The sequence below is a fragment of the Triticum aestivum genome, chromosome 7A (assembly GCF_018294505.1).
Source record: "Triticum aestivum cultivar Chinese Spring chromosome 7A, IWGSC CS RefSeq v2.1, whole genome shotgun sequence".
In the NCBI taxonomy this organism is placed as follows: domain Eukaryota; kingdom Viridiplantae; phylum Streptophyta; class Magnoliopsida; order Poales; family Poaceae; genus Triticum; species Triticum aestivum.
In genome coordinates this window covers 315610039-315632120 of record NC_057812.1, presented here as the reverse complement: position 1 = coordinate 315632120, position 22082 = coordinate 315610039, and the positions used below count along the sequence as shown (strand labels likewise).

Below are 22082 nucleotides of genomic sequence, written 5' to 3'. Positions count from 1 at the left end.
TCTAAAACATACTCCGATGGGATCTATGTAAATAACATGGTAATATTTGTATAAAGAGTTGATAACTTATTTAGCCCAGGCATGATAACTTTTGACCCAAAAAAAAGTATTCGAAATATGCCAACATGGTATCTAGTTTTGAAGGTCTCACCACGGCGGATTTTTTTGTGAAAACAAATTTTTGATCGAACAGACGGTTTGAACTACAAAATATTCTGAAATTTCAAAATAAAGAGAATATACGATGACATTAGTTTTTCTGCACTCTTAGTGCATTTGCACGTGGGAGAAAGTAGAAAGAAATCATTTTTATGCCTGGAATTTACCTATGCAAACATCGTGGTAACTTATATAGCACAGACGTGATAACTTGTATACCCTAGGTGTGGTAACTTTTTATTCGAAAAAAGTCGTCGAAACATATCGACATGGGATCTAGTTTCGTAGGTCTTGTCGAGACGATTTTTTATGTGAAAACTGTTTTTTAATCCGAACGACGGTTTGAGCTATAAAACATTTTGAATTTTAAGTTTTAGTGGAATCTTTTGTGACATCATCAATTTTGTTTTTATGTGCATGCACTTATTTACGAGGCTGAATTCCTTCCTAATGAAAAAGCATTTAACGCATCTTACATGCTATTTTGTTAGCGAGCTTGCATGCAATCACACCCCTGTGGGATTGTTCGGATCTATACCTATAATCCGAACGTTTGGAATATATAACAGTCTTCTTATGTATGTCTCGCTCTTTGCTTCTCTTTGATTATTTTCTCTCATCTCTGATTTTTCTCTCATACATTCTCCCTAAAATAGAATCAATTGTCTCGTGTTTTATTAACTTATCAAAAAACACATTTTATTTGATAAGTAATTAAATTCTTACCAAGTAAGTGCTTAACAATAAAATGGCAGGTAAATCATGGCGATTGCATACAAAAACTTGCTAAATTTTAGCGCATCAATATAATAATAGACAATCTATATATTCTAAAAAATTGTCATATTCCCGTTGCAACGCACGGGCAATTGTCTAGTAATGTCTAACAAAATGATTTTTCCAGAAGAAGAAGAAACTAACATCACATAATTTCAAAAAGAAGCCAATGCCATCCCCAGATAGTATAGCAGGATAAACTGGCTCTCTCTATGTACTGTGATGTACCAGCCATTGTCCTCTGATCTTAGCAACCAAATCAGAGCAGGGCCCTCCGAACGACATGAACGTGTGTTCTCCACTCCCGGCTTGGCCTGCAAATTACCAGTGCAAACAATTAAACATTTTTTATGTACTGCACAGAAATTATGTTCTGCTAACATACAGTGAAATTAGAACAAGGCATAGCTGCACAAATTGCCCAACTACTTCTTTCCAACGCTTCACTAACCCGTAATCCACACTTGTAAGTCGCTGATGGGCTGATGCTCACCATTTCATGACTAATTTGTACAAATCAGTGTACTCACACCTCTACTGTAACGAAGAATATCATGGCTGTATACAAGTATCCGTCCCGAAAGCCGGCAGATCCATTGGCGCTGCACTTTCATCCGCCTCCTCCTTTCAAGTGGGTCTGGTGCAGACAGGAAACAATCAGACAAAAAATGAAGAAGGATCGAGGACCGACGAATAGCAGATCAACAAAAAAAAATCCTACTGACAGGCTGCATTACGAATTCCGCTGGCAATGAAGCGCCGATCTAATCAGTGAATACGTCAACAAAATCGATAGGTTTGGCGCATACCTTTCCTCTGGTTGCATCAGGAACTCCATGAGCTAGATCTCGGGATGCTCCTTCGCACGCCGGCAGGGATCCTTGGCACGGCGACCTCGCTTGTGGCGGGGGCGGGGAATGGATCGAATGCAGCCGAATAGCAGCCAATCCACGCGCTGCTCCGACGGCAGACGGAAACTGTTTTTCCTGTTCCACGGATCAGGATGGCGGCGGGCGTCCCGAGCCACGGATCAACTCCGACGGGGTACTCTTTCCCATCATTATCTGGTCTCTCGTATATCGCTGCGCCATTAAATGCGCCGCATCTCAAGAAGTGAACAAGCCGCCCTGATAGCGAGCACATGTGTGCTCGTGTGCAAAAACACCGCGTCCATTTACGGTACTCTTTTGAGAGCAGTGGTTCTTGTCACAGGCGTGCCGTAATAGACGACACGCATTATATTACAGACACGTATACACCGAAAGGTTTGTTCTTCGTCCATCATAGGAACTTGTGAAGTAAAGTGGCAGAGAAAAGAAGAACGTTCGACGACGACGGACTCAACTTCGAAAGGTTTCACGATGGAACAAGGTACACTCGGATCATGAATAGAAAATCTCTCGTATGTTTTGTTGAATCATTTGTATTGCAGACATTCCGCACTTAAAGAAATTTTGCTTACAGGACCTCCCTTCTTGGACTTGTTTGCACAAATGGGTTGGACAGTCCAACCATCTCCAACTTGTTTCCACAAATGTGCCAGACAGTCCAACCATCTTCAAGCACCTCCTATGCAGCGCACTTATTTGGCCTGGGGGTCGCATACAACCTCTGATGAAGATGACGGAAAAAAACTGTTTGATTCAACGGGATATGTAACTTTCATGTTGGGCACCTTTTCATTTGAGGCCATCTTAAAGATGTTTTGTGCAAGCCAAAACCTGGTGTAACACAAATCATTACACAATCACAGGATGAGTTGAAGACTGGACAGTCCTAGCTAGATGGGTAATGCTCAGTAGATAATTTTACTTGCCCAGCCACTGCCAGCCGGTTCCATATTTTAACTTCTCAGCGTGCTTGCGGCTTATTGGACACCAGCCGCGTTCATGCTTGAACAGACATATATATTGCAGTTAATTATTCTAGACCTCCTGTATTTTACAAATATAGGGTATAAAAAATATTAGCCACATCTTCATGTTTAAAGCAGCGATTATCTTCTTACTGACCAGACATGAGGTGGGATCTTGTAAAAACAACAGCTTTGCTCTGCACATATCACACGTTATGGTGTATTTATTCTGCGTCTCCTGTGTTTACAAAGAGCATATCAAAATATTGCTGGCAGCTTACTGTTCAAAGCAGTGATTTTATTCGTCAGGGAACCACTTTAATCATCTATTCCTCTTCGCTATTTGGATGGTACAAAACCTTAATGCAGAGGCTTATGACGCTTCTATAGCTTCTATTTCGGCAAATGAAATCAGGGTTTTTATTGCCGCCTGCAAGTGTTTCAGCTTTTATATTTTGAAATGCTAAAAAAAACTGACGTCAGATTTTTAGGCATAGCAAATCAAACGTTTTTCATGGCAAATTATGTTTGCCGAGGGTGGTAAGTTTAGTTGCCATCCTTGCGCCAACGTAAATTGCCAAAAAAACATTTGATCTGCCGTGCCTAAAAATCTGATGTTCCATGGATATTCGGGTCCCTTATATTTGCATAATCTGGAGCTGAACTGGAAGATATAGCAGTTTCCTGGCCTAAGTCCTGCTTGTCATCTAATATCCTACTTGCTTCCCCAATTGCAAGGATTAGCTCAAGTTGCTTTTCTTGTTGTTCCTGCAAGATATATTAACGGGAGACTTCAACAAAAGGTGAAAAATAAATATAACTCCATACAGGGGAATGCATGAAGAATGAAAAAGCACCCGAGAAAACATTACAGTCCTTAAGAGTTAGTGTCGCATGCGATGACTGGTACCGGTCCTAAGACAGATGAACTTCATTGCTACCAGTCTTAAGACCGATGAACGTGACAATGTTTGGGTACATCTCAGAGGAGCGAGGATTGGCTGCCCATGGTGTCGGCAATGAGAGAAGGTTGGGGACGAGGATTGGATTTTTACTAATTATTTTCCTTCAACAGATAATCTGTATGACAACGTTAGCTATGGTTATCCCTCAGATAGTGGTATGGGCAGTGATATGGACGCCACTTGTTTTCTTTAGCCATTTGTTAAATCTTACCTGTCTAAGGTATATTTCGATTCTGTTATTACTTGTATCTTGATCACAAGACCTTTGTATGTGTTCATTAGTTAAATTTGACTCGTTGGAGTCGTTGTGTATATATTAACTTCTTCTACGCCCCGGCCATTCGAACCACGATCGAACTCGCTCATTAAGAAAGTGACCACGTCCCAACCCGCAGTTTCCACCTGATGGTAAAAGACTCTTGCACATATATGTAACCATGTCCTTACTATCCTAACCCACAAGTTTCTTCAACCAGTAAAATTGACTAGTAAATTATAAAGAAATATAAGAGCGTTTAGTGATCTTTTGGAGCTTTTTTGGAGTTTTTTAACGAGCGAGTTGACTAGTAAATTATAAAGAAATATAATAGTGTTTAGTGATCACTTTACTAGTCAATTTAACCGTGCTATATATAGTACTCCCTCCGTAAAGAAATAGGTACTTTTGGAGCTTTTTTGGCTTTTGATGAATCAATATAACCTATTTGAGCTCCAAAAACCATAAAAGCTCCAAAAGCACCTATTTAGGATCTTTTATGGCTTTTTGGCCAAAGTGGAAAAGCTGTAAAAGCAGAAGCAAAAGCCCAAACAACACATATTTACTAGTACATGTTATCTGAAATTTTATTAACAATGTCCATGCATTTACCCAAAAAGGCTTTCACCTCGCTTTATATATAAAGCAACGATCAACAACCCGGTACAAACGCACGCCACCACAAGACACGTACACACCCAAGACATGATACATACACGTTGAGCGCAGCCACACCACCCCTAGCACTACAAGAGCAACCAGAGGCTTCAACCATGAATACGCCACTGCAAAGAGATGAAGCCGTGTACGACGAACCGTGGGCTCAAAGGCGACGACTTCAAGAAGGTTATGACACCGGAGCGCCGCCACCGCCCAATCCGAGGATCAAAGTTTCCCCTGGAGCAACACGAGGGCAATGAGAGCCGGTACGACGCCTTCAAGAAGGGAACAAGCTTCGCCGCCGCCGGTCGGTTCAAAGATAGAACAGGTTTTCACCCTGGCCAACACTCACCACCACCGAACGCCACAACCCAGCCACCACAACACGGCCATGGCCACCGGGCAACACCAAGCCACGGGTTGTGCCCATGAGCACCGCGCTACCACCACCAGGGCCGCCGCCCCGGCATCCAAAACCTTGACACCACCTCACCCGAGACCCGCCGCTACCCCAACCAAAGAGACGAGCGGAAAGGCCCCGCCTTTCGCACCCCTGGGCGGCCCCCGGCGTCGAGACCCTATAGGCCGGCCAAAACTAGCCTCCGTCTACCCGTCCTGCAGCACCGGGCGCAAGACGAGCTCGGTCCTGCAGCCGGGCACGAGACGAGCTCGGTCCTGCAGCACCGGGCGCGAGACGAGAGATGGACCGCAGCTGGGAGAAGGCCAACCCTTCAACGAAAGTAGCGCCCGAACAATGAGAAGAGATAGCGAAGGCCGACACAAGCCGCCTACGAACGAGTCTGACGCCAGCACAAGCCAGCCGCCGCCGCAGCCGACCTGCAAAGCTGCCGTGGAGCCACCCACGGCCGGAGCAGCAGCAGCCACACCGGGCCACTGCCCAACCCGCGCCGCCCGGCGAGCTCCAAGCGTTGGAGCCGTCGGGCACGCACCGCCACCACGCCGCTGCTACCCCCACCCAACAGTGAAGAGGAAACAACCGACCGTGACCCAAGCCATGCGCAGCCGTGGCACCAGGTAGACCGCCGACAATGCCAAACGTTGCCCGCCTCCGCCCCAGTCCACCCCACCACCGCCGCCACCACACCGCGGCCCCTACCTACATCAGGGAGAAGCCAGCCATGGTCGATGCCGCCCACAGCCCCCGCCGAAAGACGAGCCACCGGCACCGGATCTGGCCCGTGCAGCCCCACGCGCCGCCACCTGATGGGGAGGACACACCGCAGCCGCCGCGCACCGTCCAGGCCCCAGGGCGCCGTCATGCCGCTGCCCCGCACTCCCAGCGCCACGCCGCCGGGCCCGCAGCCACCCGACGCCCCCGCGCTGTCCCTCGCCAGCCGCTGACCATGCCGAGGGGAAGAAGCTCCCCGCCGCCACCTACGCCAGCCGGGCTTTGCCCGACGACGCCTAACGGCGGCGGTAGGGGAGAGAGGCCGAGAGGAGGGGACAGTGCGGAAGCGGCCAGATTTGCCCCTGAGGACGATTGCGGGAGCGGCTCGGGGGGAGGGGGGTGCACCAGCCTCTACCATGTCCATGCATCTATGGTAAAGAAGTTACTAACTGTACTACTCCCTCCGTTCCTAAATACTTGTCTTTCTAGGCATTTCAACAAGTGACTACATACATAGCAAAATGGGTGAATCTACACTCTAAAATATGTCTACATACATCCGTATGTAGTAGTCATTTCAAATGTCTAAAAAGACAAATATTTAGGAACGGAGGGAGTACATGTTATACTACTGATTGTTTTCCTAGGAATGTGCAGTAAAGTGGTTAGCATTTTTACTATGTGTTGCATGGGGTGTTATGACAAACTTCATGGCCAGACATGTGTAGTACAAAAGTGCATCTACAGTAAAGAGGTTACTAATTTTACTACAGGTTCACTACCGATTTTCTGGATATGTCTAGTGGATAGGCCATGACAATTGCCAATTGCGTGTATAGGACATGACAATTTGGCTGGTGCGGTTCTGCTACTAGAGCATTGCGGTTCGGATGCATTTTTTTTGTTTATTTTAGGTTGTGTTCTGTGATTTGGACGGCTGTGTGTATATGTGTACTATCGTCTATTTTGTTTTTGAAGTTTAGTACTGTTTCATGTGAGATTATGGTTCAGTGTAAAATACTCCGTGGTTCACTTGGTAAACGACCAAAAGAAGAAAAAGTATCTCAAAGAAGTTTACTCCTTTTTAGATGTAGTTCACTAGTTATATACCCCCGCGGTTCACTTTCGCAAGTTCGATTCTTTCTAGATGTAGTTCACTAGATTCTGCCCCCGCGGTACACTTTCCACTTTCGAGAGTGATGTTGTTCACTTGCGCCTAACTTGAAGTGCGAAAAAAATTTAGGGAAACAAGAAAAAGAGTAATGTGGTTCACTTTTCAATAGTGTTGTGGTTCACTTGCCCTCGTCTTTGTGGTCCCACTTTCGTTCATAAAAAGGTCAGAAAAGTGACAGCAAAAACTCATGTGGTTCACTTTAGATAGTGTCACGGTTCACTTTCGGTAGTTTCGCAGTTCACTTTCAGTACTGTTGTGATTCACATTCACTTACTCCCAAAAATGTGAAGTGCAGAAAATTGTCATGAAAACGACAAAAAAAAATAATGCGGTTCACTTACGCCTGATGTGAAGCGCACTCCACCTCCTCCTCCGGGGAAATTTACATCTGACAAAAGAAATCATGCAGTTCGCTTCCCCGTTTGATGCAATGCGGCTTTCAGTCTTAATCAGTGCACTCTTCTGTTTGACGCGGTCCACGCGTCGGTTTTGGTGTCGTGAAAAGCAGAGCATCCGCATTTCGGTAATTTCAAAACTGCTCTTAAACCGTAAGCAATTAGAGTGTTCTACATCGAAAAGTTGCGCCTCGTTGATATCTTTTCAAGGGCATATCATTTGCATCATTCCGATGAGCGGTTTGGTAAAATTACGAAAAAACGTTCGCCATCACTCGTTAGTTGCCGCACCATTTCCAAAATTAATTTTAAACCAGGAATCTCAAAACATGTTCTACATATCAAAGTTGTGGCTCTTCTATAACTTTCCAACGACGCATCACACGCCTCGTTTCGACAAATGGTTAAAAAACTTCCGCAAAAACCGTATCGAAAAAATCCCAAATTTTAGAAGAGTTTTCGTGTTTGGGTAAATTTGAAATTGCTCTTAAACCGTAAGGAATTAGAGAGAGTATTCTATATGAAAAAGTTGTGCCTTGACGATATCTTCCCAACGGCATATCATTTGCATCGTTCCGACGAGCCGTTCGGAAAAAAACGCGAAAAGACGCTCGCTGTTACTCGTCGGGCACCGCACCGTTTTCGAAACTGCTCTTAAACCGTGAAAAATCTCGAAAAGTGTTCAACATGGCGAAGTTGCACCTAATCCATAGCTTTCCAACGGTATATCACACGCCTCATTCCGACAAACAGTTTAAAAATTAAATAAAAAACAGTATCGAAAAACCGCATGCAGTTTTTTGCGACGAGAAGTTCATTCGTCTCAGTATTGCAGTACTCTTACTTAAAAAATGTCGTGCACTTGCGTTGAGCATGCAGTTCGAAAGTGTTAGCACAACATATAAACAAATGTTTCCTACCACCAGTGGTAGTTACCTTCACGTTAGTTTTGTATGTTGTATGTAGTATCTGTCAAAACCGAGTATATACCTGTAATATGTACTCCCTCCATCCGAAAATACTTGTCATCAAAATGGATAAAAAGAGATGTATCTAGAACTAAAATACATCTAGATACATCTCCTTTTATCCATTTTGGTGACAAGTATTTCCGGGCGAAGGGAGTAGTATATAAGAACATTTGGATAGTATATATACTATTCTTTAGGTAGTATGCACAATTTTTTTAGTACATTGTTTTATATCTACAAATATGAAGGTATTCTCAAAATATACAAAAAACTATGGATTTACATACAATTTTTTCGTCTATCTTCCTTTGAAATATTTTAGATATAGTATATGAACATATTTAAAATGATAAAGTTGTATATAGTAGCACATGATAGTATATGGGACATGTGGGGTAACTACCCCGGGTGGCCTACGCTCCGGCCTAATTAGGTGGGCGGGTCGCACCGCAAAAGTAGATCTCTCCACCGCTGCTAAATAGTTGAGGGTAAAGGTGTTTAAAGAAAATAGTAACGGGATTTAATTTGGTTACTATCAATGCTCGCGTGCTCCACGACGTCCCGCTTCTAAGGCCGCTAATCATTGTTAGTAATGGGTATATGAATAGATGGTAATGCCCATATACACTAGCCACTAGTGTATAGTAACTGCATTACTATTTCGGGTTCGGGTCCTTGGTGTTACGGTTGGCAGTGCCTAGTAATTACATTACTATATGGTATAATTCATTTTTTTTCTTTAGCAACTAAGATGGAAATGAAAGCCGTGTAGAAATTAGGGTCGAATTACCCTAGGGCCTAATTGCCTTCACAGAAATCACAAGATTATTTTAGGTTTACTATGGACCTTGCTTTGGTTTACTATATTTGCACAAAATTGCTCTCGGTAATTGACATCGTACTATTGATATGTTTGCAATTACTACCTATAGTACATAGTAGCAACTAATAGCCATAGGCTCCTTACCTGACCTTAATACAATTACCATCAAATATGTTTCTCCATTGGAAAATACCATAAATTAAATTAGCATGTACCATGTACACAGGTCAAAATGTAGTAATGGTTTCATCCTGTTACTATTTTTTGCAAGAACCTTTACTGAAATTAGTACATATGCATAGGAACCAGTAAAGGCTTTAATCACGTTACCACATAAGCTAGCTTTTTTACCATGCTTAGCGACAAGTGCCACGGGGCAGATGTGCAAAGTGTGGCAGCCGGTAACGAGAATTATCTATGCGCTTTTACCATGGTTAGTTATAAGAGCGGCTAGTGCGGTTGAACGGTGTGCAATTAGCATCCGGAGCGTACGATTAGAGTTTCTGCGCGCACCCTCACTTTCGCGTCATATAGGACAAATGTTTCCTATCACTAGTGGTAGTTATCCTCAAATGCACTACTAGGAAAAAGTTTATACATGGAGGCTTATCAGTAGCGCGCGTTAAAATGAAGCACTGCTGCTACTTAACAGTAGCACGTGGTCACTAAGGGCGCTACTGTTATCTACATAGCGGTAGCGTGGTTGCAGGAAAACACGTTACAACTATAATTGCCACACTGTTGCCGACAGGCTAGGTATAGTAGTAGCGACCTTCCAAAACACGCGCTACTGCTAAGTATATAGTAGTAGCGCGTTTTCAGGGGAGAGTGCTGCTGCTAAGTTTGAAGCTGCCACATGGCGGGGCCCACATAGCAGGAGCGCGTGTTGCAGGAGCACGCTACTGCTACGATTTTAGCAGCGGCACGTTTTCCCAACCCTCGCTGCTGCTAAGGCACAGCAGCCACCTTTTCCTACCCCCTCCTCCTCCCCCATCCTCTCTTTCTTTTACTTTTCCCTAGCTCCCACCTCCTCTCTCCCTCGCTTTGCTTCTTTCTCACTACTTCTCCCCCCCCCCCTCCATTACTCTTTCTTCTATGGGACGCCAGCAAAGACGAATATTTCTATATGAGAGCCGCGCTGATCATGACGGTGCACGACTATCTCAGTTACGGATATGCCGCAGGCCAGTTGTGCCACGAATATTGCGGATGCACACGGTGCATGGGTGATACGACGTCTCAACAGCTAACGTCAACGAAAGATGGCGGGTCTAGAAAAATCATGTACATGGGGCATTGAAAATGGCTCGAGAAGGACGACCTGTGGAGAAATCATGGAGATCTATTCAATGGTGAGGCTGAGCATTGAGAACCTCCACCTAAGCGGAGCTGCGCCGAAATCGATGAGCTGTTGAAAACTGGGAACAGTGCCCCGCGCCGGGAAAGACGATGAAAAAGGTGCCGGAGCCGCTGCTGAAGGTATGGAAGACGAGGTCTGTTTTCTAGGACTTGGAGTACTGGCACAAACTCGACACGCCTCATTGCCTTGATCAAATGCATATCACGAAGAATGTCCTTGAGAGCTTGCTTGCGACACTGATGAACATGCCGGATAAAACCAAGGATAGGCCGAAGGCAAGAAGAGACTTGCAAGATTTGAAAATCAGGACAGATCTGTACATAACACCCCGTAAAAAGTCAGAGAAGACAAAGACGGAGACGGAGGCGCGGGAGAAGAAGGGCAAAAAAGTGAAGGAACAGGATTATTGCCCCTCTTCTTGCTTCACCTTAAGTCCGGCTGAGATCGATCAATTCTTTAAGTGCCATACCGGAATCAATGTTAGTTCAGGTTACTGTGGGAAGATAAGCAGATTTCTAGACACCAAGAAGAAAAAGTTCAGCGGGATGAAGTCCCATGACTGTCATGTGATGATGACGCAGATACTACCTGTTGCCTTTAGAGGGATAATGGACAAACACGTCCGTGACACGCTTATTGGTCTCTGCAACTTTTTCGACGTCATCTCTCGAAAGTCGATCAGTGTGAAGCAGCTCCGAAGGCTACAGGAAGAGATCGTTGTGATACTAAATGAGCTTGAGATTTACTTCCCGCCCGCATTCTTTGACGTAATGGTGCATATGTGTGTCCACATTGTGTACGACATAATAGACCTGGAGCCATCATTCCTGCATAACATGATGCCGTTCGAGAGGATGAATGGGGTCATCAAAGGATTCGTTCGTAACATGTCCCGACCAGATGGAAGCATCGTCCAGGGCTATCTGACTTTTCTGTGAGAATTATCTATATGGCGGAGGCCGGCCTGGTTTTGGTTTGCCCGTTAAGAAGCACCTTGGGAGGCTCGAAGGTCACTCCAACGGTCGCAGGGAACTGCATGTGGGTTACTCGGATCGATGCAACAACTTTGACATAGCAAACTTAGTAGTGCTACATCACCTAGGCGTGATAGATCCTTTCGTGACACTGCACAAGGAAACCATCGCAAAGAAGTATCGTGGCCGGGGGCTATGCAGGATGAACGCCGAAGTTACTAGAGAGCACAACTCCACTTTCCTGCATTGGTTCAAAGAGCATATTCTTACTAATCCCCCGGAAGAGGGCTCTACGGACGGCTTGCTTATATACGCCTTAGCACATGGCCCCCGGCCAACCTCGCAATCTATCAGGAATATGATATCAACGGATACACGTTCTACACAGAGGCCAAAGATATAAACAGTGATTTTCAAAACTCAAAGGTGACGATGGAATGCATGACCGGTGACAACGCAACAACTGAAAGATTCTATAGAAGGGTCGAGGAGATCTGGGAGCTTGACTACTCTGGACTGCACAGTGCGGCGATGTTCCGTGTCAGATGGGCTAAGAATGTCGAAAGAGAAAACCGGTATTTCACTACCATGTCTATACCCGACGCCAAGAGCGCTACTGTGAACGCCATCGTAAAAAACGAGTCATGAGTACACGCTAAGCACGTGACACATTGCTTCTTCATAACCGACTCAAGGAATCCCAGCCGTGTTGTCATGAGAAGAGGCAAAAGAAACGTCATTGAAATGGATAGAGTCGCCAACGAGGAAGACTACGACCAGTACAGCAACCCGATGAGGGAAGATGACGATGAAGCATACGTCAAAAGAAAAATCAATACTACATTACCAAGAAAGATCGTACTCCATGGAAAAGGAAAAGTCACAACAAGGGGCTCAATTATTCGTCAACATACAAGAAGGGAAAGAAGCTCACTCAAAAACAAAAACGTAGATGCTAAGAAACCATGCATCATTTATATATATATATATATATATATATATATATATGGATTTTCTACAAGTGCTTGCCATAGAACTAGTTTAAGGGTTTCAACGATGCAAAAGTTCTCAAAAATTATGAAAAAAATATTAAACCAATATACCTATAATATAACATGATCCAGCGGAGGGATTTAAAATATACGATTGTATGTGTCCTGGACAAAAAAAACAAATAGTTCAGTATATATTTATGTCGCAGTGAGCTGAAATGCTTATTATTTTTGCCGAGGACACATAGATGCATATTTTGACAATCCCTCCATTGAACCATCTTATTACATTAGAGAGATGCTCCCATATTTATTTCATATTTTTTGATAACTTTTAAACCGTTAAAAGTTTAGCGACGCTTAACTAGTTCTGTGGCAAGTTATGGTAGACACAATTTTACCTATGTGTGTGTGTGTATTTATTTTGTATACGCACTTAATCGTTATCGACGAGATGATGTGTAATAAATATCGTCTTAGTCATATACATTATTGTATCCCCTTCCCACCATGCATATGGTTCCGGCTAGCTCAGTCGTCTTTCAGAGGAGAAAAAGAAAAGGTAAACAAAGGAAAAGAAAACAACATGAAAAAGGAATAGAATAGTGAATGAAAAGAAATAGAAAAAGGAGAAAGAAAAAAAGAAATGAAAAGGAAAAAAAATGAAAATGATACAAAATAATGAAAAAGGAGCTATAGCTACTTAAAATAGCAGTAGCGCGGTTTTGTAACCCGCGCTATAGCTACTTAAGATAGCAGTAGCGTGGTTCCGTAACACATGCTATAGCTACCTAAGATAGCTATAGCGCTGGTTACGAAACCGCACTACTGCTATTTTGACATAACCCCCTGCGCGAGCTTCCTCCTCTGCTTCTTTCCTCCATCCCATTCCCCATTTTCGCGCTTCCTCCTCTGCTTCTTTCCTCCATCCCATTCCCCATTTGATCCCTCTCCTCCGACGCCGCGTAGTCGCCCTCCGCGCGCCCTCCGTCGTCGCCCGTGCCCCGTCCGTCGCCGCCCGTGTCATCGGCGCTCGCTCCTCCACCCGCACCCGTCTCCCCCGAGCTCCACCTCGCGGCCGACGTCTCCCCTAGCCCCTTGTAAGTCCTCCGCCCCTTCTCTCTCTCTGTCTCTCTGCCTAAGGGTTCTAGGGTTCTAGGGTTTATGTAGTTAGGTTCATGCAGTTAGGTTTTGTAGTTAGGTTCTAGGGTTCATGAAATAGCTAGGTTTAATTTACAATTGAAAAACTGTAGCTTTTGTGAATTCAAAATTCAGAAAATGACGTTGTGAATTAAAAATTCAAAAAATTGTGAATTCAAATTTCAGAAAATGTGTTGATGAAATAGCTAGATTCTGATGTTCCCACTGTTCATGGTTGTATGCATTTTATGAATTCTGAATCCAAAATATTCATAGAAGTTTTATGTCAAAAAATAGGTAAATTGTCCATATTATAAAATAGGACATAAATCAAGTCAATTTTTTATGTGTATACTTTCTGTATCAAATTAGGACAGAAATACTATTCTAGAAATTTTTATTGGTATTTAGCTAGGTATCAAATTAGGACAAAAATATTATTCTAGGAATTTTTATTGGTGGAGGTTCTAGTAGGCTCGATAGGTGTTTTAGGTGTAGTTAACAGAATTTAGGCGTTTTAGGTGTAGTTAACAGAATTCTAGGTATTTTAGGTGTTTTGGGTGTAGTTAACAGAATTCTAGGTATTTAATTTCTTTTAGTTAAAGCAATTGTTGCTATTTAAAGAAAAAACAGAATTCATTGACACTAGTTTCAAATATTGTGAAGAAAAAGGACTTCTTGCATTTTTTCTTCAAGTTCTATATTTTTCTTCCTGTTATATGCAAATTTAAAGTGGACATGTGATTTAGACATGTGATATTTGGAATTTGGACATGTGATATTTGGAAAATAATGGTTATGTGCAGGGTAAATGATTCGAGTGGCTTATGTTTCGCCGGAATGTTGATTTATTTGCGTCCCGGTAAATTTCAGACGCCTGATATGTCCACTTTTTAGCAAAGGTCATGCCAAAATTTCCAAAAATTTCCGTGAATTTTGGCATGACTTGTACTAGAAAGTAGGCATATCGAGTGCTGAGACGGGAATGAAACGACATTCCGGCAACCATAGACTTTTTTATGTCATTACTCATTTTATTATAGTTTAAGAATAAAACGAGGGGACTTAATCGTAGGAAACATGTCGAACAACGAAGAAACCGGGCCTTCTGACCACAATGCAGACGAGATGGATTATGAGGGTGAACATAACTACCTCGACTTTTTGGCTACTAAGCATAGTCAAGGTTTGCAGGGCGGCCTCGATGATGGTACTGACGCCGACATCGACATCGATGGCACCGGCACCGATGGCGGTGCCGAGACCGGTGGGGAAGGTACCGGCGCCGAAGCCGCTAACGAAAAGAAGAAGCAGAGGATACGAAAACCTAACAAACTCGGCATCGAACGACTGCTGATCACAAAGATGGCCCCTGGCAAGTTTGAGCCATTAGAGCCGGATGAACCTCGCAAGTGCTACGGGAACCAACTCGGATGCATCCTACAGGAAACCGCAAGCATCAACGATGATGACTTAAGGGGTAAAAAACATTTGAAGCAGTTGCTCCTAACGAAGCTGCACAAGAGATTCCAGTTCCCCGACCGGGATGACCGCATAGAACACCCGTGGGATGACCCGAAGATGAAAAAGATTAACAATCACGCCATGGGCATGTTCAGCAATGATTTGGCCTCCTAAAAAGGGAGGGTGAAACGAGCTATTGATGCTAAAGAACCCCCGTCCAAAATTCTGGAGGACAATTCAACACCTACGGAAGAGATCCAAAAGTTCAAGGACACTTGCACTACCGCCGCAGTCAAGTCTAAGGCTGAGAAATTCAAGGGGCTTCAGCAAAGTAACACGGGGAACCAATGCCTCGTAAGTCGTGGGTACCTTGGCAAAAGGCCCATATGGGATAAGAAGGACGAGGAACGTGAAGCCGTGGGGATCCCAAGCCCCTTCGCGAAGTTCACCGCCTCCTTGGAACGTGACTTCATCAGGGGGTACAAGTGGGACAAGGAAAAGAAGGTTTTTTACACGGACCCGATCACAAGGAAATTGATTAGAATACTGGTAATTATTCTTTACCACCTTACATTTATTTAGCTTCTGATCAAGTCGACTACACATTCGTAAACGATTCACGTTCCTTTTGCAGGAGAAGCAATACAGACTTATAGCCGAAAGCGAGTCTTCGTCGATGAGGCCCAAGTGGGACACCCCTCTCAACTCGGCTTTGAACAAACTGAAGGGACTCCCTTTGGACCAGCAGCCGCAATATGGACGTGTGCACGGCGCCAGAGACAACGCCACGTGGAAGATCTTTTACAACGAGGGCCCGGAGGCCAAGAAACAGAAAAAGAAGTTCAGTTAGACGGACATCGACGAGAAGGTGAAGCTTGCGTTTGAAAAAAAAAGAAGCTGGGGACGCAAAAAAAAGTTGTAGCTGCCTGTAGAAATGATTTTGATACTAACTTGATCCCGGCTATCATCAACTGGACGAAGGAAAGTCCAGACAAGACGGCAAATGATTTTCCCATGCCCAGCTTCGTCGGGAGCAACTCGGTGAACATCAAAACCGCACCATCACCTGCTCACGCAACCGCGCCTGCTCCCGCACCCGCGCCTGCACCCACACCCGCACCCGCTCATAGCAGTCCATCCTCTGTCTCTGGCACGCTAGGCGGGCCTTCGTCTTTGGCTGAGCTCGACGCCCTCACGGTAATTACACGTTGCACCAACATATATCTAGAATATTCTGTTTGCGTTGCCTTTCGGATGTTTTACGCCGCAGACATGTCTTTCCAGGCCGACGAAACCCCATGCACCGTACTCTACATGATCAAAGGCTAGAAGGTGGACATGGGAAAGGCGGTGATAACGAAGCCCTTGGAACTCACATTCCATGGCCAACCGATCCCCGGTGGCCACTTCAGGGTTACCTTGTCGAGTGTGAAATCGGGACACGAGCATTTGCCTCCTCCAGTACGGCTCGGGGGAGAGGAGGACGAGACCCCGATGCGGCTTGGAAACTGCAAGGTTTGGATGCTGCTATGGCCGAAGAATCTTCTTCGTCTGGAGGCGGCCGAGAGCACACCAATAACCACATATTAGCAAGTAGGTATGAACACCACCAACCCGCCTACGCAATTACCAGCGCCTGTAGTGCCGGATGAGAGTAGCGGACGACGCGAGGAAGGGGGTCCAATAGCGGACCCCGTAAAACAAAGAATGGATGATGAGATGGACGAGGATGACCCTCTTCGGTTCCTCAATACAGGCGCCTATGACGACAACGTAGAAATGATGAGTCAGCCATATGATGACTCGGGCTCTCAGCATGCCGATGAGGAGATGGATGATGTGCCCGGGCATGAACGTCCTAGGGTTGATTGCAAGAAATCTCTCTTCATGCAATCCTCACAAGACACGCCTGAAGATGCCGCCTCAACGTAGGCTCAACTAGCCGAGGGTCATATAGTGCTTAGCCCGACAACACTGGTGGAGGGGTTAAGGAAGGGTCTGGAAGGTCAGCCCAAGAAAAAGGAGAGGAAGAAACAGCCGAAGAAAGGCTTTGCTGCCTACAAACAAGCCAGAGCACATAGCAGCCAGACGGCGGATTTTGCAGAGTGTGTACCCGTCAAAGGTGCGGCCATGTTCCATGTCGCGGGCGAGCAGATCCTACCGCCGAAACCGCTGGCGGCCATATCAGGAGATCTCAGGACACTGCACGACCATGTGCTGTCGACTGAGATAAGCCTACTAGCCTCGAAGGATCCAGGATATCCGCTATACGCGGTTCGTGTGCCTGAGGGGAAGTTCTACGTCAACACACGACCCACGGAGGTGGTTCTTCCTGCGGTTTGAGCATATCTTCGAGATGTTTTTGACAAGGTGGCTCGATTTTACAATCGTCCGCCTTTTTGTGCTACATATGAACTCCGTCATCACGAGAGAACAAGTCTCGCAAATCTGTGTGGCGTATCCAAACTAGATGCACGAGTCCTTGAGTCTCGGCGACTATGAGTGTAAAACTGCTAGGGAGTACCTCGAAAACTTCATGATAAGGAATAAGGACCAAGAAATTGTCGTCCTGCATTATCATCCAAAGTAAGTCAGTGCCGGAAAACCCTTTCGTACATTTCAATCATTCCTTCTCGCTCATATGGAAAATAATTTGAGGTGCTTTTTTCCCTGCAGCAACGGACGCGCCATCTTTATCGTTCTTTACCCGCGAGTCTCTCACGCCGTGTATTTCGACCCTACCAGAAACTACGAGAAGGACTACACCCACGTAATGAATATTCTAGATGATGCTCTCCACAGCTTCAGCTTGAGGGGTGGCCACCTGCAAATCAGGAAACAAAGGAACCGCAGGTCGGGTTTCTCACATAAAACTAACTTCTGCTGCATCCATGTCCCGAAACCAAGCAGGAACGATGGACTCTACCTCCTCCATCTCATGATGGAGTTCAAAAGGGATCACCAACAGCTTCGCACGACAACCAAAAGCGATGATCATATCCACAAGTGAGTAGAATCCCAAGGAGAAGCGGATTATAAACTTAAAGATGACTTCTTTCGCATCCAGAGGGACATTGCGAAGATCATCATGAAAGAAATCGTCGAAGAGAAGGGATGTTCCACCACGGCCCTATATCACAAGCTGACGTCCGAACTCGCATAGGCATGCAACGTCAGGACCTCACGCCGCTCAAGAAGCTAGGGTGCATCCTCGATGATATGGATGGATGGAACTTGTAGTAATTTACAATGCCGATGATGATGATATGTGTCGATTGAACTTGTATACTTTCTGTAGCGATGAAACTTTGCGATGTCCACGGTCCCTGCCGAACTTGTGTAATGCTACTTTGTTAGTTTGGGTACGATGATCTGCGTACCTCTAGTTAATTAGTTTGCGTACGATGAAACTGCATTGATTATTTATGTTTACTATATGCTGCATCTATTTGCCAACCCTTTCTTTTCGTGTTGCTCAAATATATTTTGATGCATATAATTGTACATTCTCCTGATGAAGATGCATCTCTAACAGGTACCTAGATCCTTGATGGCGAAAAAGCAGTGCTATGTCGTGTACATAGGGAAGGTTCCGAGAGTGTACGACGAGTGGCCCGAGTGTCAGGCGCAAGTGGAGCGATTCTCGGGCACCAGCCATAAAGGGTTCAAAAGCAGACAAGAAGCAGAAGATAGTTACTTGAGGTTCTCGTACATATATATTTGTTTGTTTGTTTGTTGCAGGCTGTTGAAGAATTGTGGTGTGATACCTACCATACCACTCACATGGCGTGTATGTTGCGACGTGCACGTTGTGTTTGGTGGGACAGCTCCCGAGGTGTTACAATGACTACAGTCATATTCCTTGCAATAACTTACTTCTCTCTTGGAATTGTAGCTCATAGGTACTCCCCATTCGCGACTCATACACGGATCATCCTTGTATGTGTCTATAATTTAGATCATCCACTTTGCTGCCTGATGAACCTTCCTCGTCCATTGATCTGTCCTGATCTCGTAACGTCCCCATGGTCAGCGCGAGCTATCAAGGTATTTTACTTTTACGTCACAGCAGTACTAGAGAGAGTACGTGGAATTTGTGGTTGAGGGGACATCACGTGAGGAAACCAAGGGGTCTTGGACAAAGAACACAAAAGACACAATATATACCCAGGTTCAGGCGTCCAAGATGGATAAAAGCCGTACTTCCTGCCTTGCTTCTCCTTTATATATGGAAATCTTCCACGTGGTGTAGGCTAAACTAGGCGAAAGGAGCAGATCCCCTTATATGGTGCCCCTTATATAGCTCCGGTTATGGTAGACTCCATGTCAGTGCACGATGGCATACAGGAATAGGAGTCAGGTGTGGTGTTGGTTTACAACACGTAACATTCTATCGTACAATGTTTTCCTTATCCTTAGTGTAGTCCGATCAAAAGTCTGACGTGCTGTCCTTGGGCCTTGGGGGGGGGGGGGGCATTGGAGTGTGATGAGGGCTAGGCCATGGATAATTTGACTTATCATCGACGAATAGTGATAGTAATAATAAACTATGTTGAAATGAGTATGGAATGGTCTAAAAAGCAAGTTTGCATACTTGTCTGTAAAAAGTTGATAAGAGATGTCACCTGCATCGCGTACAGAACCTTTTGTATCGAACCAATTTCTTTCTCGAGAAGATTTCCTTGCGCTGCTAGTATTCGAGTGGCTTCTGAATTCTTTTCAACTAATGTTGCTGTCTGCAAGAACATAAAACATTAAGTAATGAAGCCAAATATATGCAGACAAAAATCAAGCACATGTCGCGAAAAATCAAGATAAATTGAAAATTATCCGCCCTCCAAAATCTTACTAGGCCTGGAGGGAGGTGGGATTCCTTGAACTGATCTCTGGTCGCATTTAGTGGACTAGGTATTACTAATGCATTAAAGGTAGTAGCCATGCTTAAAGGGAGTATGTATCTACATGTTCAGAAAGGTGCTATACATCTGTATCTAGACAAATCTAAGACAAGGATTTTGGGACGGAGGGAGTATATGTGACTGTAGGCAGTACAACACTATCTCAGTAAGAGCAGTATTATGTGGTAACAAAATTCTGAACAGTACATTTTGACAATTAACAAGCTGAAGAAGTAACAAATCGCCAATGGTATGCTCAACTGTTGCTAGATGCAATTATTGGAAGAACCAGTCAAGAGGACTTAGTGTCCAGTGATGATAATTGCTCAAATTTCCAGGATGCAGTGTACGAGTGTACAATCTTGATAAAAAGAAAGCACCAGGCACATTAACTGACTATACTAACTATGAATAGTCATACAAAGATTTTAATGCACAATTTGCATATATAGACTGAACAATTCACAGGGAAATGCTATCACGACCGAGTTTGGTAATGTTCACTAACTAATCTGTAATGATCATATTTGGCAGCATTATATTTACACTCATACTAAAATCGAAGCAAAATTTTCATGGATAATTTCCGTACCTCACTGATAGGATCCGTCACCGTCCTCCGCAGCACCCTAAACCTGACGCCGAGCTTCTCCACTGTTCTCGACAGCACTACAACGGCCGCCAACACACCCCGCACGCTCTCCTCCACCTTCTCGACCCTCCCCACCAAATCCACACCACCTGTGGCCGATGCGCTGCCGCCCGCGCCCACCCGGCAAAGTCGCTCCCATTGCTTCCGCCGGACCAGCACCCCGACCGCCACCGCCCCCACCAAGAGAACGTACTGCAAGACGAACATCCTCCCACTCGCTAGAGCAGCGAATGGCTTGACTGAGCCGCCCCGCGTGACGATAAGGCGGACAGCGCAAACCGCAGAGCAGATGGCGGGCGGCGCGAGGCAGAGCAACTCCGCGCCAGAGAGGAGCGCGTCGAGGGTGGAGCCAGGGGGCTCGGCGCCTCCGCGAATGGATTCGCCTGCGAGAACGAGGAAAACTTTTAGCTCGAACTGAGGCGGGGCATGTGACCCACCGGGTGAGGTGTGGTGTGGTGTGCGGGTTACCGAACGCGCGGGCGCGAAGCGGCGTCGGCCATCGGGGTACGGGAGCTGGCGAGAGGCAAGGTGGTGGCGGGGAAGGAGAGCAAGTGTGACGGAGGTGGGTGGCGAGCGGGAACTGGAACGCGCGGAGCGGCGGGAGGTGAGTGCGGTGCGGCATCAGCAGGGCGACTCTGTCGGGGAGGTCGTGCCTGTGTGGCCGTCGCCAACGGTGCGGCTGGGAACGATCAGGGGCAAAGAGACCCATCTAAGTAAAATGAAGCTCGCGGCTAGATGATTTGGTCCAGGGGTATATACACTAGAAGCAAATGAAAACAGTGTTTTTTTTTTGAAGTTTTGGTCTCATTCAACTATAATCCTCATGTTTTTTTGTCATGTATGTATCATTCTAGTCCATGAGAACTACATGAAACCTTAGTTTTGTAGCACTAAAAAAAGAATACGTAGGTTGTTAGACTTTTAATCCCGTAGGATCTACTTAACAGATTGTAAGTCAGGCGTTAGATCACCTAATAGCACAGACCAGAGAGATGGATTAGGTTCTTACCATCAATGGAAGCAACCATTGGTGTCGACGATGCGAGGTCCCGTGCCTGCTCGATGCAGGCTTGATGCAGGCTCGGTGAAGATGCTCGCTGCAAGTAGCGGCGTCCCTCCGGCCGCCACCGGCACTGCCCTGGGACAAGGGCAGAGCTTGGAGATGATCTTCCCGTCGTGCAGCGCTCCCCCAGATCGGTTAGGGTTTTGGGATGTGGGGAGCAGGAGTAAAACGTACGAGAACTGGTCTGACGTAGGTGACGGCTGCTCCCCCATCTTTTATGTGCACTGGCGGCAGGGACCAAATCCATAGTTGGTTAGGGTGCCCCGATCAGGGCGCATAAGTTGAGATCGAGGGGTACGAACGTTGGTTCGTGACCTCCCTGTTTCTCTATTTAACGTAACTTGTTTCTGGTCTTTTATTTTCGTTTTGGCCCAT

At 45.4% G+C, this 22082-nt stretch overlaps 1 protein-coding gene across 3 annotated transcripts; it reads right to left on the bottom strand.

The window, feature by feature from the left end:
- Nucleotides 1–2962: 2962 nt before the first annotated feature.
- Nucleotides 2963–21374, bottom strand: LOC123154130 (uncharacterized). Of its 3 annotated transcripts, XM_044572927.1 has the most exons (5): nt 21113–21365; nt 20585–21027; nt 19720–19830; nt 12602–12655; nt 2963–3559 (listed from the first exon to the last, which is right to left on the bottom strand). In XM_044572927.1, the coding sequence occupies exons 1-4, from the start codon at nt 21351–21353 to the stop codon at nt 12632–12634; spliced, it is 819 nt and encodes a 272-aa protein (XP_044428862.1). In that variant the 5' UTR covers nt 21354–21365; the 3' UTR covers nt 2963–3559; nt 12602–12631. The 3 variants fall into 3 exon arrangements, with proteins under 3 accessions (XP_044428862.1, XP_044428860.1, XP_044428861.1); XM_044572925.1 differs by lacking the exon at nt 12602–12655 and having other exon boundaries at nt 21113–21374; XM_044572926.1 differs by lacking the exon at nt 12602–12655 and having other exon boundaries at nt 19738–19830.
- Between the last annotated feature and the right edge of the window lie 708 nt (nt 21375–22082).

Coding starts and splice junctions, on each gene's coding strand:
- LOC123154130 (XM_044572925.1), bottom strand. CDS start 21,353: ATGGGTCTCTTTGCCCCTGATCGTTCCCAGCCGCACCGTTGGCGACGG. Junction 21,028..21,112: donor GCTTCGCGCCCGCGCGTTCG/GTAACCCGCACA, acceptor TCGTTCTCGCAG/GCGAATCCATTCGCGGAGGC. Junction 19,831..20,584: donor TGACGGATCCTATCAGTGAG/GTACGGAAATTA, acceptor ATGTTCTTGCAG/ACAGCAACATTAGTTGAAAA.